Raw genomic sequence first — 15427 nt, 5'->3', positions numbered from 1 at the left:
AAAAAGTTAACTTGAAGTAAATTGATTTTTTTAAAAAAATATTTTATTTTCCCTTTTCCACCTATTATATTGCTTTAGTGTTAATTACCTAATTTTTTGAAAGTAAGAGTATACCAGGGCTTAGGAATATCATTTCTAAGATATTCATTCAGAAATGTACTTGTCCTAAGAATATCTGAGCCTTTGATTTTTCCTCAGTGATTGGGCTCTAATTGGACATGTCAGGCTCTGTCTTTGTATACAAAGGAGGCAATTGACTGTGGCTGAAACTAAATCTTGTATCTTTGAAAATTTGTGGTGTAGTGTTTTTGTGGTCTTGAAACCAAACTGATTTTATGTTTCGGTTGTTTATCAGTGAGCCATAGTGAGAGAAAAATTCACAATTATGATGGCGCTTCAAGCAAAAAAAAAAAAAATTGAATTTAATGTTGATTGTAGAAGGCAGTCTTGCCACAGAGTAACCCATGTGGTTGTATGTGTCAAGTACCTTTTCTAAGTGAAGTGCCATCCCATAATTTCAGCCTTCTCTCTTAGCCATAATTCAGCATGGAGAGACACATTTTTTTTTAACTAGTAATCTTAGAGAATCAAGAAATGCTGGCTGATTGAAGGTGGTGGCTCAAACTTTGAACTATCAGGGAAGGCCATATGTCTCAACATTTGCAGTCACAGGCCTCAGAAAGGAAAGGATTTGGGGGCTGGGACACTTTGGTCCAGTTTCTCCTCACATTCCACTGTCTGAGTAAGACAGAAAGGAGAGCAGATAAATGGGCGGAAATTAGAATTGATCTCCATGGCAATGACTTGCCTCCGCTGGTTCCACAGATAAGTTTCAAGAGGGAGCTGTCTAGTCCCACACATTTGTATTCCTTTTGTAGATAAATAGGCCCAGGAGGAAAAAAAAATCACACTTTCAGGTATAAACATTATATATTAGGCCTTTTAAGGTGGATTTTGATGGTGATCCAAGTTAGGTTAGAATAGTTATAATTATCCAAGATTCTTTAGGCACAATGCCCATTTTGGCTTGGATTACTTGAGTAATTGAGAAAAATTCGTATGTTTCTTGGCTTGAGGTTTTTTGTACTGGCAACATACCCTGCTCAAAATCACGCAGTCATTTCCTGCCTACCATATCTATAGCCTTACTGAAAGTATAGTAAATTATCCCACAATCTGTACCTTTTTTCTCATTTTGAATAAGATATAAATCAGTTCATTCAGAATGGACAGATGAACTTAAATTGACTGAGCTGAGAAGTTTCTAGGAGTTTCCTTAAGGAGGGACAGATTCATCCCCTACTGAGAGGAGATCCTTGACTCCTGATATCTTTTATTTTAAACTTGTGTATATTTTGAAATACCAATAATTAAAAAAAATATTTCAGTTTGGCAAGCCAGGGCATATCTCCCAACTCTGTTAGAAGCTGAGCTCAGTGTTTATCATTTTCCTAAGCAGATGCCTCTCTCACTGTTAATCATTTGAACATAGGTGGTCTTTGGGGTTCCAGCCTTATCTGCCTCTCACCCTACATGCCACCAACTCTCAAATCCAGACTTTCAACCCAGACCTTTCTTAGTTTTCTAGCCACCTACTAATTTCACCTCAAACCTAATATATCCCCAATAGAACTCATCAGTATCAACTCACCTTCCCTCAAATCTGCCTTTGATTTGTATTTCACAACAAAGTTCATAACATCTATCTCTACCTAATCTCCTAGGTTAGTGACCATTATATTATTCTTATTGCCTCCCGTATCCATTCCTATAATTTTTGCCTCCTGCTGAGCTCATAAAAGAAAGAAAATTTCTACCATCCTAGAACACATATGGAGAAGGTGAATTAACAACTATATAAATAAAAAATAATATTAGATAAATCAGAGAGAGCATAGACTTTGAGGGAGTGTGCAATTTTCTGTAGGGCATTAGGGAAGCTCTCTGGAAGTGTCAATTGATTAGAGACTTGGAAGACATGAGGGAATAAGCCATGCAGCTATCTTCGGGGAGAAGGTTCCTTACAGAAAAACAATGCAAGGGCCCTGGGTATGAGTGAGCTTGGTGTTCTGGAAAAATAACCAAGGAGGTCAATGTGATTAAAACAAAGTGTGGAGTGCAAAATGATAGGAGAGTATGTTAGAAGTGTGAGAGGAAACTTGTTCATTGCCTTAGATGAGAATCTCATCATCTCCCTCTAGGATTTCTCCATCAGTATTTGAACTTTAGTGTAAGACCTTCACTTAGTCTTGTTGAATGAAAAAAAAATTAAAGATTCAAATAAATAATTGTTGGATTATGCCACTTTTGCTATTTAATCTGAATCCATATCAGTCTATATTTATATGAAACCCATCCTTTTAAAAAATTATTCATACTACCTGTTTTGTAGAGGTTGGACTTCTCAGGAATTGAACCTGACATAAAGCCATTTGAAGAAAAGTGTAACAAGCGTTTCCTGGTAAATTGCCATGATTTAACTTTCAATATCTTGGGTCAAATTGGAGACAACGCAAAAGGACCACCCACAAATGTATGTATGACTTTTCCTTTTATTTCCCTTTCGGTAGTAGAGTGCTTGCCTAGCATGTGTGGGACACTGGGTTTGATCCTCAGCACCACATAAAAATAAACAAATAAAATAAAGATATTATGTCCATTTACAACTAAAAAATTAAAAAAAGAAATGTCCCTTTTTTGTAACTGAGAACTAATTTACTGGATGGAAATTTCATTACTATACATTATGAGAAATTTGACATGTAAGAATTTTATATATCTCTTTCTTTTCCCAAAGTATGGATATATTCTTGAGAGGATTCATGAAACTCTTACCTACTCAGAAGAACAGATAGAGAAAGCTCTTGACTTTTTAGAGAGACAATCCCCAGATCCTGCACCATCCTCAAATTTGGGAATTCTATTAGGAAATAGAATTTCTTCTGTGAAATTGGTTTAGAGAAATGAATAAGTATCTCCAAAGCCATGGAATACAGATGCTGTGCAGCCTGCCAGGCTTACTTACTAGTCTATAGAACAAGATTGATTTTGGTCTGCAAAGAAAATTCTAATTAATAGGTGTTACAGATCATTTGTGTTGTTCAGAAATACTTGAAACTAAAAATAAAATCCTGAAAGAGACTGTTTTATGTTCATCTTTATTTTTGGTTTCTAGTTCTAAAAATATATCAAGAGTGATGATTGATTATCTTACAAAGTGGCTGAAATGTACCAGAACACTTTTCTGTGTGTAAAGAGTTAATTTTTATGCCATCTGGCATGAAATTCCTCTTTGTGACCAGCTTTCAAATGCCATCTGTAGAGAGGAATCATGTCTTCCAAAACTGCTGATGGGGCAAAGCTTTAGTCGAGTAATTTGATGTTGACTGATACTAGCTCCTATGAAATGTATAGTCCAGTAAGTTGTAACAGAAGGGAAGATTTATTTCTACTCTATAATATCAGCATTATTTTGGAGGTAGTTTAATTAAATGTGTAGAAAATTAAATTTTATTCATGGATTAAGTTTTTTAGAATGTAGCTTTTGATTTTTACTCATCTTTTTTTCATATTCATAACTTGTGGAATTATTTATACCCCACAAAAGTTAAAATTTGACAAAACCTGTTATTTTAGAATGCTTTTTATGAAGGTAAGCCATAAGGCAATTTTAGCTAAATGTTGATCTCAGAAAGGAACTGTTATCCAAGAAACTGGAGGAATAAAATGTTATCTTGTAATTTATGTCTCTCCCACAACTCTACTCCCCTAACTTTATTCCCCCCAAAAGTCTTAATTTTAAAATGTAACTGTTTCTGTTTCCAGGTCGAGCCCTTTTTTATCAATCTTGCCTTATTTGATGTAAAGAACAATTGTAAGATTTCAGCTGACTTTCACATAGATCTCAACCCTCCATCTGTCCGTGAAATGCTATGGGGCACTTCAGCCCAACTGGCCAGTGATGGCAACTCAAAGGGCTCTTCACCAGAGTCTTTCATTCATGGAATTGCTGAGTCTCAGTTACGCTACATAAAGCAGGTAAAGAGTGATCTTTAGCCTTGGTAGCACTTTCAGAGCAAGAAACAAATATTACTGCATTATTTCGTGGTTTCAGACCAATGTTTGTTTTTATGGCATTGTATCTTTTATAACATCTTATTTTTCTGGTGACTGGGGGAAAATGGAAAACAGTGGACTTGTTAATAACAGTTTGGCAAAGTCATATTATCAGTGGAACCATGATATGAGACTCAAAGTATTTTGTGAGATAGAATGCAAATATAGACAGACATACACATGCACGCACACACACACACACACACACACACACACACACACACTCCTGAACAAGACAATTTTTTTTGAGAAATTGACCCTGAATTAGCTGTCCTATTCCTACTTCTTTATCCATTAATGAGTAGGTAGCTTTAATAGAGCATAAAATCTCTTTATACAGGGACTCTGCTTGAAAAGCAGTGGGAGGGAACTGGAATGTCACAGCTGTAATGATCTTCTCTTGTGTTCTGTCTGGAGTAAAGAATCCCTTTCAGAAAGAACCTAGCAGTTCTTTGGCATTCTGACCTCTGACCAGACAGGAGGCCACAGAATTTAGTTGGAGCAGAATGGACAGTCTGCCCTCTAGACTTCTGGAGCTGAAAGGAAATGAGATCATGGCATTGAAGTAAAGTGGGAAGAGGTATATGAACAAAAGCTGCTCACATCCTAAGGAGATTGATTTTTCCCAAAATAAAATGTTCTTTTTTTTCTGATTATAAAAATAAATACATTCTTACATGGAAATTCAGGCAATACAAGGAATATAAAGAAAGTAAAAATTAGCACCCATCGATAGTAACTATTAACATTTTAGTAAATGTCTTTCCAGACATCTTTGTTGTATTTTTATAAATACATACATATTGTATATACTCTTATAAAAATTGCATCATATTTAGGCTGTTTTACATTTACTGTATTCACTTAATGTCATGTTTGTTATCCGATATCCATATCTATAGATTAGTCACATTCATTTTAAAGGCTAACCTGGTATTCCTTTGATTTCGCTAGTTAGGATATTTCTAATTTTTTGGTATTAGAATGCAGCATTGAACATCTTTGTGCATACATCTTAATTCATTTGTTGAATCCCTACCCCCCTGGTACCAGGGATTTAGGGGCACTTAACCACTGAGCAACATCCCCAGCCTTTTTTTCCCCATTTTCTTAAAATTTATTTTTTAGGTGTAGATGGACACAGCACAATACTTTTTTTTAAATTTTTATGTGGTGCTGAGGATCAAACCCAGGCCCTGCCCATGCTAGGCGAGCACTCTACTGCTGAGCCACAATCCCAGCCCCTTTTTTCCCAAGTTTTTTAAAAATATTTTTTTAGTTATACATGGGTACAATATCTCGCTGAGTTGCTTAAGGTGTTGCTAAATTGCTGAGGCTGGCTTTGAATTTGCAATCCACCTGCCTCAGTTTCCTAAGATGCTGAGATTACAGATGTGTCACCATATCCAGCTGTTGAATTGTCTCTTTAGAAAATGTTCCAAGCATTGGGATTTTCAGGATTAAAGATTATGCTTTTTGCTATAGGTTACCAAATTGTTTCTAGTTTTCTTTACATGTGCTATGGGGCTATGGATCTGTGGTAGCTTTCCTCCAAATTGTTTCCCTGATGACCCCTAAGTTTGTTCCTCAGACCATTTGTTGCCATCCATATAAGCATTATACTACAATGGAAGTTATTTCTAATGCAAAAATTGAGCCATTACAGTATTATAAGTATTTAGGAATCTGCTATTGAATTATATGTTCAAAATTTCCTGCATGATACCATTAAGTCTTTTAAAGCTGATGACAAATTTACTGTATTTTTTGAACATACTCAGCTATATATTTATTATAAGAAGTTTAATTTGTGGCTCAGATGTCATCCAACTTTCCAACTTGCAGCCTAGGTCAGGAAGAAAAGTAACATTTTGTTGTTGTTTGAGATGGGGACTCACTGTGTTGCCCAGGCTGGTCTTTTTTTTTGCCCCCCCCCCCCCCCCCGTCTTGAACTCCTGGGCTTAAGCAGTCTTTCTACCTCAGCCTCCCAAGTAATTGGAAGTATAGGCATTGTCACTTCACCCAGCCTCAACATTTTCCTCATATTTTTGTGGTGCCAACCTTTTCCATCAGTGTCTCATATAATCAAAACAGTCTCATAAAATGGTGTAATGATTGCTATTTTACAGATGAGGAGACCAAAACTCAGTAAGGTTAAATAAGCTGCCCACCATTATATAGCTAGCACTGGTGAACCTAGGATTAGAACCTAGATCTGTTTGGAAAAACTCAGTCAATAATATTTATTGGACAAAATGTAATTAAATGCTCAAATACATAATACCATTACATGCCCTGTGGGGGAGCTGGGGTAGGAGGATCTGATCTGTTCTCTAGAAGGAGGGGCTAGTGAAGTGGGGAACATATCCATGTTTCTTTGATGGGAAAATAGGGCTGGGCCAGAGGCTTTGTTCTACGGAGCCAGACTCTCAACCCACGCGGGATTCCTGAGCTTTCTCTGGCTACATTCTGTGTTCTGAGGACAGGGGAAGGTAGAAACTAATAAAAGGAAAGGCAAAAACTGTCCCCAGAGAGTGCCCCCACAACATTGGAGTCCCTGGTCCATTGAAAAGTGTACATCGTTATGGCTCAGTATCCTTATCTATAAAATGGAGGTAATGCTAATGCCTGCCTCCAAGGGCTGATGCAATGCTCAGATAAGGTGTGCTGCCCTCAGAAAGTGCTTAGTGCTTGACAGTACAACACGGCTGCTAGGAGTAGCAGTAACAGCAAAAGCAATTGGCATGCTTTTATCAATTATCAAACCTCTTAAAATGATAATATTTGTTTCTGGCATCAGTATGGGAAAATGCCTAGACTACCAGGAATGGGGAACAATAGGTGTTTAGTAAATGTCAGCTATAGCAATAATGAGTGTTACTATTTTAATTCAGCCTCATCATGTGCAATGTACAATGCATGCAGGTGAGAGGCAGTACAGCATGGGTTGTAGTCCACACCCACCTACTTCATAAAGTTCTCTGATCCTCTATTTTTTCATGCATAAAACATGTATATTGTAATGCCTGCATTCAAAGATTTTTACGAAGACTGAATGAGACAGCACAAAAAACATCTAGCACCATTATGTGGAAATTAACTTTAGATTTGCTTAGCTGGGTGTAGTGGCACCTGCCTGTAGTCCCAGCTCCTTGGGAGATCAAGGCAGGAGGATCACTTGAGCCCAGGGTTCGGGCCAGCTTGAGCAACATAGTGATACTGACCTCTCTTAAAAGGAAAGTAAATTACCTTCAAGGTATACTGTTCAGCATACCTTCTGCAGGGGCAGCTCAGGCAATCTGCCAGCTCCGGCTTACAGCTCGAGCAGCATGTTGCTGGCAGTACCAGAAGCCAAGTTCTGTGACCTTGACACACTTTGTTGGGCTACCCTAGTAATACCAGGCACCTAATGTACATTATTTTATTTAATCCATATGAAAAGTTTATGAAATCACTATTATTTTCATCATTCCCATTTCACAGACAAGAAACCCGAGACTTAAAAAAGATCTGTTACTTCAGCCTATAAATGTTGAAGCCAGAATTTAAAACCAAGAAATTTGACTTTTGAGCAAATTTTAACCATTTTATTCCATTCTTGCTGCTTGAAAATTTTAAGCTGAATCAGCCATTACCTAGGCTGGTTCCTCCTCTTTAGAGGAATTGTTATCCTTTTACTCTCAATTTTCTATTCTGCCATGTCTACCTCAGAGGCTGTCTAGAACAAATGAGATAATGTGTCTGAAATGCTTTTAAAACTGGAAAACTCTTTATTAGCAAAGTTGGTAATATACCAAATAGAAAAAATAAAACTTTGTAGAGACCCAGTGATGGATTTTTTCCACTCAAATTCATTTGTGTGATGTTCTACATAACCAACTAATAACACTATTTAGAGGGTTTTTATTTGAAAGGAGCCAAACTAGACAGGGGATTACATAGCTGTTCCACATGCATCCAGTGAAAACATGCAACTTTAGTTGCATCTGCACTAGTAACCTTAAATAAAATGTACAGGGACAAAACAAGTTTTGTATCTTGTTTTCTCCTTTTACATTGAAATCACCAGAGTTTTTCAATTGTAACAAAGGAATGTTTTCTGCAGGGTGGTTTAGTTTTATATTAGGCAGAGCAGCAAAGTATTTTCTACCTTCTAAGCTGCAGTTCACATGAATTAAGTGTGAACTAATTGTTCTGGAGCTACATGCAGTGACATTTAAAAATGCATGTCTAGTTCCACTTGAAAAATACACATTATTTGAGCACAATACTAGTTAAGCCAATTTATGCACATCATATTTATTAGATCTAAGAATTCATCTTGCAAACACAGCCAAGTATAAGCAGCTAGGCAGTGATAGTGACATCTATACTTTAGGACTTAATACATGTGAAGTTGGCAACAAAATATAAAATTTATTTTGAAAAAAACATTGAGAACTTTGAAATCTGTACGAAAAGAAGTGCTACCTATTTCTGGAATTCTGGACATGATCCTATGTTGAATTTCAACATCCTATACTAAACACACTACTTGGACTTATTCACCAAACAGCCATAAATATAATGTTACATAAAAGTCTTAACGGCAGTAATTTTTTTCAGGGAATTTTCTCAGTGACGAATCCACATCCTGAAATTTTTCTAGTTGCGAGAGTCGAAAAGGTGCTGCAGGGAAACATTACACACTGTGCAGAACCCTACATCAAAAATTCAGATCCAGTAAAGGTATTTATATAGATCACTTATGAACATTGTAGCTTAATGTAGAATTTACCTTTTAATGCTATTTTAAACGACCTTATCATTGACCCCTCTAGAAGAAAAATCATCTCCGAGAATGCTATGTATTCTGAAAATATTTTATACTATGTGAATATGTATGGTAAAGGTTGAACATGCACCCTCTTTATTATATATGTTCTGTTAACATGACAATCTGGTTTCTGCTTGCTTATCAAAAGAAGAGCTACAGGCTCTTAGACCACATCTGCTAAGTGACATGGTATCTTTGGTAATAGCCACTTTTTCCTTACTTGCGGATTTACAGATAGCCCTGGGAGGTCAGAGCTGGGAGAGAAAAAAAGACCTAATCTTGTCGTGCCCCAATGCCAGTTCATACCCAGATTCACGCCTGTCTGTGATGCAATGAGAACAGATGGAGGTTTTGTGAGGTTCCGCATATTTAACAAAGGAATGTCCTTTATTTTGAAATCTTTGCCCTTCTTATTTTTTCAGTATTATGCATTTCTTTCATGATGTATTAGCATATGAAGCCACAGGTAGTTTTTTTTAATATGTTTTAGTTGTAGATGGACACAATACCTTTATTTTATTTATTCATTTTTATGTGGTGCTGAAGATCAAACCTAGTGCCTCACACATGCTAGGCAAGTGCTCTACCACTGAGCCACAATTCCAGCCTGACAGGGACTTTTTTACTGTTTGTTTTGCTAAATGTCTTTAAGTGACCACAGTAAAGGTGACAACCTGATATATCATTATCCATGACATCCAAATGTTTGGAAGTCATCAATCTAATTCCATCCTCTCATCTAATCCCATCCTCTCATAAATGAGAAAACTGAGGCCTAGCTGGGAAAGGGTTTATGGTTGAGTTCATTAGTAGCACTACAGCTACTGTATATTGAGCAATCATCAATTTATTGTAAGGCATTTCATGTATATCCAGATAACTATTTGGAGGATCCTGAGGAGATATGTAACTAATTCATGAAAAAAGTCTTGATACTATAGATAAAAGACTAGCATTCTAGGATAAGCATCTTGCTAGCATTTTACAGTCTGTTTAGGCTTTACAGACAGTTTATCTCCTATGTCATCTCCCATTGCCTGACCAAACAGCGACTTCTGCCCATGCTAGACTAATTGCATTGACTCTTGGTCACTTGTGCCTTATCTTGGGAGTAGAAAGGTCAACTGTATCCAGAACAAATTACTCCCAAGCATGATGAGTATCTGCCTCCTGTGTGAAAGGAAATACACGTTAAAACTGCTTACAAGTTTGCCAGTAGATTCTTTGGTGCAAATTGTACCCTATATCTGTTTTGTTGATTTTCTGATACAGTGACTAAAACCATTGAGGAGAAAACATAAAACCTTTTATTCTAGTTTTTTTTTTGTTTTATTTTTCCCCTGCATTTTTATTGGCACATGGTAGTTGTACATACTGACAGGATTTATTATTACATGCACACAATATACAATATAACAATATAATTTGTCCAGTATCACTCCCTAGTACTTTACCCTCTATCTCCACTTTCCACCTCTTGAAAACCTAGAAGTTTTATCACTTCAGTCTGGGAAAATGGGTTGCTGATATATGGTGTTCTTTTTTTGTGACCTTTTCTAAATTTTTGATTTTTATATTGGTAAATTGGGGAGACTATTTTTCTGGGTGAGTCCATGGCAGATAAAACAAATTCGAGCCTATCTTCTTATTTTTGACCTTAGACAGCCCAGAAGGTGCACAGGACAGCTAAGCAAGTGTGTAGCCGCCTTGGACAATACAGAATGCCCTTTGCTTGGGCTGCCAGGTTTGTATAAATTTAATTCTGACCCTTCTATTCATACTCTTCTTTGAGGGCAAGGACAAGTTTCCTTACTAGTACTCATCAGTCTGTTTTTGGCAGGCTAGTTTTATATTAGGACACTTGGGTTGTAAGACTTCTTTCTGTTGGAATTTGATGTACATCAAAGACCCCTTCTGAGACCCTCTCATTTTTTTCATATATCTTGCTTCAGGGAAATTTTCTTTGGCTTCAGTTACTGACCCAACTGATATCACTTGATTTTATTGCATTTTAAAAGAGCAGCATATTTGCTAAAATGATGGAATTTTTTCCAGAAACTAGAAATTGTAATGAATTATGTACAATATGCCATTATTTCAGAGTTGGCTAGATTTTATGATTTGGAAAAGTATCATAGAATAATTCTGGAAAACATACTAAACATTTGAAGGCAAAGAATGTAGTCATTAAGTGCAAGTGTGTGATTAATAATTTTTTTTGCTCCCTGGTGACAAATGCAGCCAACCTTTTGGAGGTAGTGCAGTTGGAAGCATGCATTACCTATATCTCTTATGTTATGGTAGTTTATATTATTTTGTCTAAATCTTGCAAATCTACATGCAGTGATGACTTAAAATTTGTTTTTTGTTTTTCTCCACTTTGAAGTACTAGTTCATTTGCTTGTTTGTGTTACAGCCTGTGCAACTCACTGGAAGTTCTGGGGAAAGGGCACCATGTTCTGAATAATTCAATCAATTGTGCTCATTGGATGCTGGGCAATAGCATAAGAATAGGAGATTCTAAGTTATTTACTTCTTCTGTCGATATAATAATTTCATTTTGGGGAAGGTCTCAAAGTGCATTATATGCTGGTAGATGAAAAGGTACCATGATCTTTGTTTGGTACCCGCACCAAAAATAAATAAATAAATAAATAAATAAATAAATAAATAAATAAATAAGGAGAAGAAGAAAAGATAGCCAAGGATAGGTGAATGACAGAGTAGCAGAAGTTGGTATGTGTTGGTATTCTTTTTTTGTTTCAAACTTTTATTTTATTTATTTAAATTTTTTTTTTAGTTGTAGTTGGACACAACATCTTTATTTTATTTATTTATTTTTTATATGGTGCTGAGGATCGAACCCAGTGCCTCGAACATGCTAGGTGAGTGCTCTACCACTGAGCCACAACCCTAGCTCCTATGTTGATATTTTGAATGTGAAGTGTGGCTTGTAAATATAAGCATACTTAAAAAGCTCAAGCCTGAAAAGTCAATTGCTGCTGCTATTATTAACAGTTAAGTGTTAGCTCTATTCTAGGCACTCTTTGATCTAAGTGATTAATGTTGTGTGGGTGTGTGTGTTTGTGTGTGTGTGTTTGTGTGTGTTTCTGTGCTGGCGATGGGACCCAGGGCATTGCACACCATAGGAAAGTACTTGCATTCTAAGCCACAACCCCAGTTCCAAATGTAGATTTTCTTAAGATGGGGGTATAGTTGTGCCCATCTTGGAGATGAAGAAACTGAGGCACACAAGTAAAATAAAAACTAAGAAATCCTTGCCAAAGTTCACTAGCGTGTGGCAAAGTAGGGATCTGAACACAGGGCATCCAACTTCCGTGCCCACTCCAGACCACTATGGAATACTGCCCCCCTCTGGGCAGTAGCAGTAGCTGCCTGTGTTGTTTTGCCAGTAGAAAAATTCATTTTGAAATCATCAAAGAGACGAGATTTGATCCCAAATTTTGATGAAGAATCGTGCTGTTTCTCTTCCTGAATCATTTTGGTTGTCAGCAGTAGCAGGAATTCATTCTAAAGACTTGGCTGATATATTTAAAAGGTGTATGATAAATCCCTGTGTAGTAGAAATCAAGGAGGTGTACTTAGAAGTTAATGCCTTTAACCAAATATTTAGAGGTTCTACCAGGGGGAATTATGGTTTTGGCTACATTTATTTTTCAGTTTGTTGGGTGGTACATCACTTCCCACTTTAGCACTAAAATTGCTTCTTAAAAATGGTAGAAGAGGGACTGGGGTTGTAGCTCAGTGGTAGAGTGCTTGCCTAGCACATGTGAGGCCCTGGGTTCCATCCCTGGAACTGGGGGGGGGGGAACTATACATGTATATTGTAAACTATATACATTTATATTTAAGTTCTACTTTAACTTTTCTCAACTTCAAGGTGATATGGTTTACCTTTGAAAAAATGCACACCTGTTAAATGTTGAGCTTGATGAGTGTTCACAGTGTGTATGGTTGTAACCACTACTGCAACCAAGATAAAGAACATATCTATCAAGATAAAGAAAGTGTCCACATGGCCCTGTCCAGTCAATCATCCTACTGATCATCTCAACTAATCAGTGGTTGTTCTGGGCAACCAATGATCTGATGATCGTGGGAGATGACTTTCTTCTATTCTAGGCTTTTATATAAATGGAATCATGCAGTATGTGTTTGGTTTCTTATACTCAGTGAATTTTTGAGATTTATCCATATTGTATGTATTGGAAATTCATTTTGAGTAGTAGCTGATGGTATGAATGCACTGCAATTTGCTTATCCATTCTGTTCTTGATAAATATCTGGATTATTGCCCATTTGGGACTGTACCAAATAAATCTGAAAACATTCACGTAGCATGTGGAAACATACTTAGGAGTGGAATTGCTGCAGAGAAGATGTGTGTTTAACTTTGTGAGAAAACCAATAACTTTCTATTTTATATTCCTACTTGGGCTATCTGGATTTATTAATAGTTTTAGATTTTTTAGTAAATCCTTTTTATTGCTGTTTTAGACCCATTTTCAAAGACATTCAAGGCTCTCTCGATCTGGAAGGGAGATTTTCTCCTTTATATAAACAGGATAGTAGCAAGCTTTCTAATGAAGACCTTCTCAAGCTGCTTTCAGAATACAAAAAGTAAGTGTTACTGCAATAAATGAATTATCAATTTCTTAAAATGATGAATGTGAGTCATGTATTGTTAGAACTGAATTCCTAAAGAATGAAATTTGGATATAGGGTAACCAATACATTTAATCATCATAATTTAAATGCTAAAAAATTCTTTCTTTATACCTAGGCCAGAAAAGACCAAATTGCAGATCATTCCTGGGCAGTTAAATATCACAGTGGAATGTGTTCCTGTGGATTTATCAAGTAAGAATGTATTGCAAATTAATTAAAGCATAATTAAAGGTTATGTTTGAATCTTAGGGTTTTTTAAAAATATTTTTTTCCTGAGGTTTGCATGGTATATTAGTTTCCTAAGGGTACCATAGCAAAGTATTTTAAATTGTGTTATTTAAGACAACAGAAATTTATTCTCTCACAAGGCTGAAATCAAGATGTTAGCAGGGCTGTGCTACCTCTGAATGCTCTAGGGAAAAATCATCCCTTGAGTCTTTTTAGCTTCTGGAAACTCTTGGCTGTCCTTGGCATTGCTTAGCTCATAGCTACATTTTTGTTTATTTTGTCTTCACATGGCCTTCTTCCCTTTGGTTTTCATTGGTTCCTTTTCCTATAGAGACACTAGTCATTATATTTAGATTCCACCCTCATCTAGTATGACCTCATCTAAACTAATTATATGTATATATTTCCATCTAAAGTCACAATCTGAGGTTCCAGGTTGACATGAATTTGGGGGTGGGACTATTCAACCCAGTATGCATGGTGAATAGTTACAGATGAGAAACTGAGTTGATCTTTATCATATATTTTCTATAAAATATATGATGTTATCAGTATGCCCTCATTTGTTTCTGATCCATTTTACATTGGGTAAGTTTCTACCTCTGTCAGCAAGTGTGAGATCAAAAGGGAGAAGAATTTCTTGTCTTAGTACTAGAATCTAAGATTCTAGGACAGACAAAAGATGATTTGTAGGAAATAAAATGAATTGGGTAGGAAATATTTGAAAATATTTTGTCTTAATAATAATGCCAGTAATACAAATTAAGATTCTTTAGCTCATCAATCAAATTTCCAAAATGTTTTAAATGAAGTTATTTGTCTAGGAGTGTAGCTTAGTAATAGTGAGGCCCTGGGTTTGATCCTCAACACCAAAAAATTAAAGAACATGAAACTATCTAATTCTCATTAGGTTTTGGCCAAGCACTATTACCTATCATGTGCAAAAAATATACATAGGTGTCTGTAATTAAGACATTATTCCAGTTTCAAGATTCTATATCCATTTATTCACTAATAACAAAACATTATTTTACTTATAATAATGTTAACTTACTAAATATAATAATTTAATTATTGCATCATTGTTGATTAAACATTTGAGGACGTACTACTATGTGCTTTAAATTTATGGAATTTAAAGTCTAGATGGAACAACAGATAGTAAACATACAGATAAATAAGTGAATAATTTAGGCTATGTTTGGGGTAGACTTTTTTGTGGGGGGTACTAGGGATTTGACCCAGGGGATAGTTAACCACCTAGCCACATCCCCAGTCCTTTTTATTCTTTATTTCCAGACAGGGTCTTGCTAAGTTGCTTAGGGCCTGGCTAAATTGCTGAGGCTGGCTTTGAACTTGCAATCTTCCTGCCTCAGCCTCCTGAGCCACTGAGATTATAGTTGTGTGTGCTACTGCACCCAGCTGGGATGGACTGGACAGACTGCTTTAAACAGGGCATCTGGGGAAACCATCCATTAAGCTCAGGAACAGAAGAGGGAGGAAGATCCCACATGTGATGTTTGGGACCGTATGTTCCAGACCGAGGGCACTGTGTATATTGTAAAGAACTTGAGGTGG

At 36.4% G+C, this 15427-nt stretch overlaps 1 protein-coding gene across 1 annotated transcript in view; it reads left to right on the top strand.

Annotated features, from left to right (window-relative positions):
* Dock11 (dedicator of cytokinesis 11) overlaps positions 1–15427 on the top strand; it is a 152413-nt gene that overhangs the window by 39327 nt on the left and 97659 nt on the right. Inside the window, exons 11-16 of the mRNA XM_077793613.1 lie at positions 2393–2533; positions 3826–4038; positions 8722–8844; positions 10594–10676; positions 13451–13573; positions 13737–13813. Coding sequence (XP_077649739.1) covers positions 2393–2533; positions 3826–4038; positions 8722–8844; positions 10594–10676; positions 13451–13573; positions 13737–13813 — 760 coding nt within the window. The remainder of the gene's footprint in view (positions 1–2392; positions 2534–3825; positions 4039–8721; positions 8845–10593; positions 10677–13450; positions 13574–13736; positions 13814–15427) is intronic.

The sequence above is a fragment of the Urocitellus parryii genome, chromosome X, assembly GCF_045843805.1.
Source record: "Urocitellus parryii isolate mUroPar1 chromosome X, mUroPar1.hap1, whole genome shotgun sequence".
NCBI classification, from domain to species: domain Eukaryota; kingdom Metazoa; phylum Chordata; class Mammalia; order Rodentia; family Sciuridae; genus Urocitellus; species Urocitellus parryii.
This window is presented reverse-complemented; position numbering and strand designations above follow the sequence as displayed.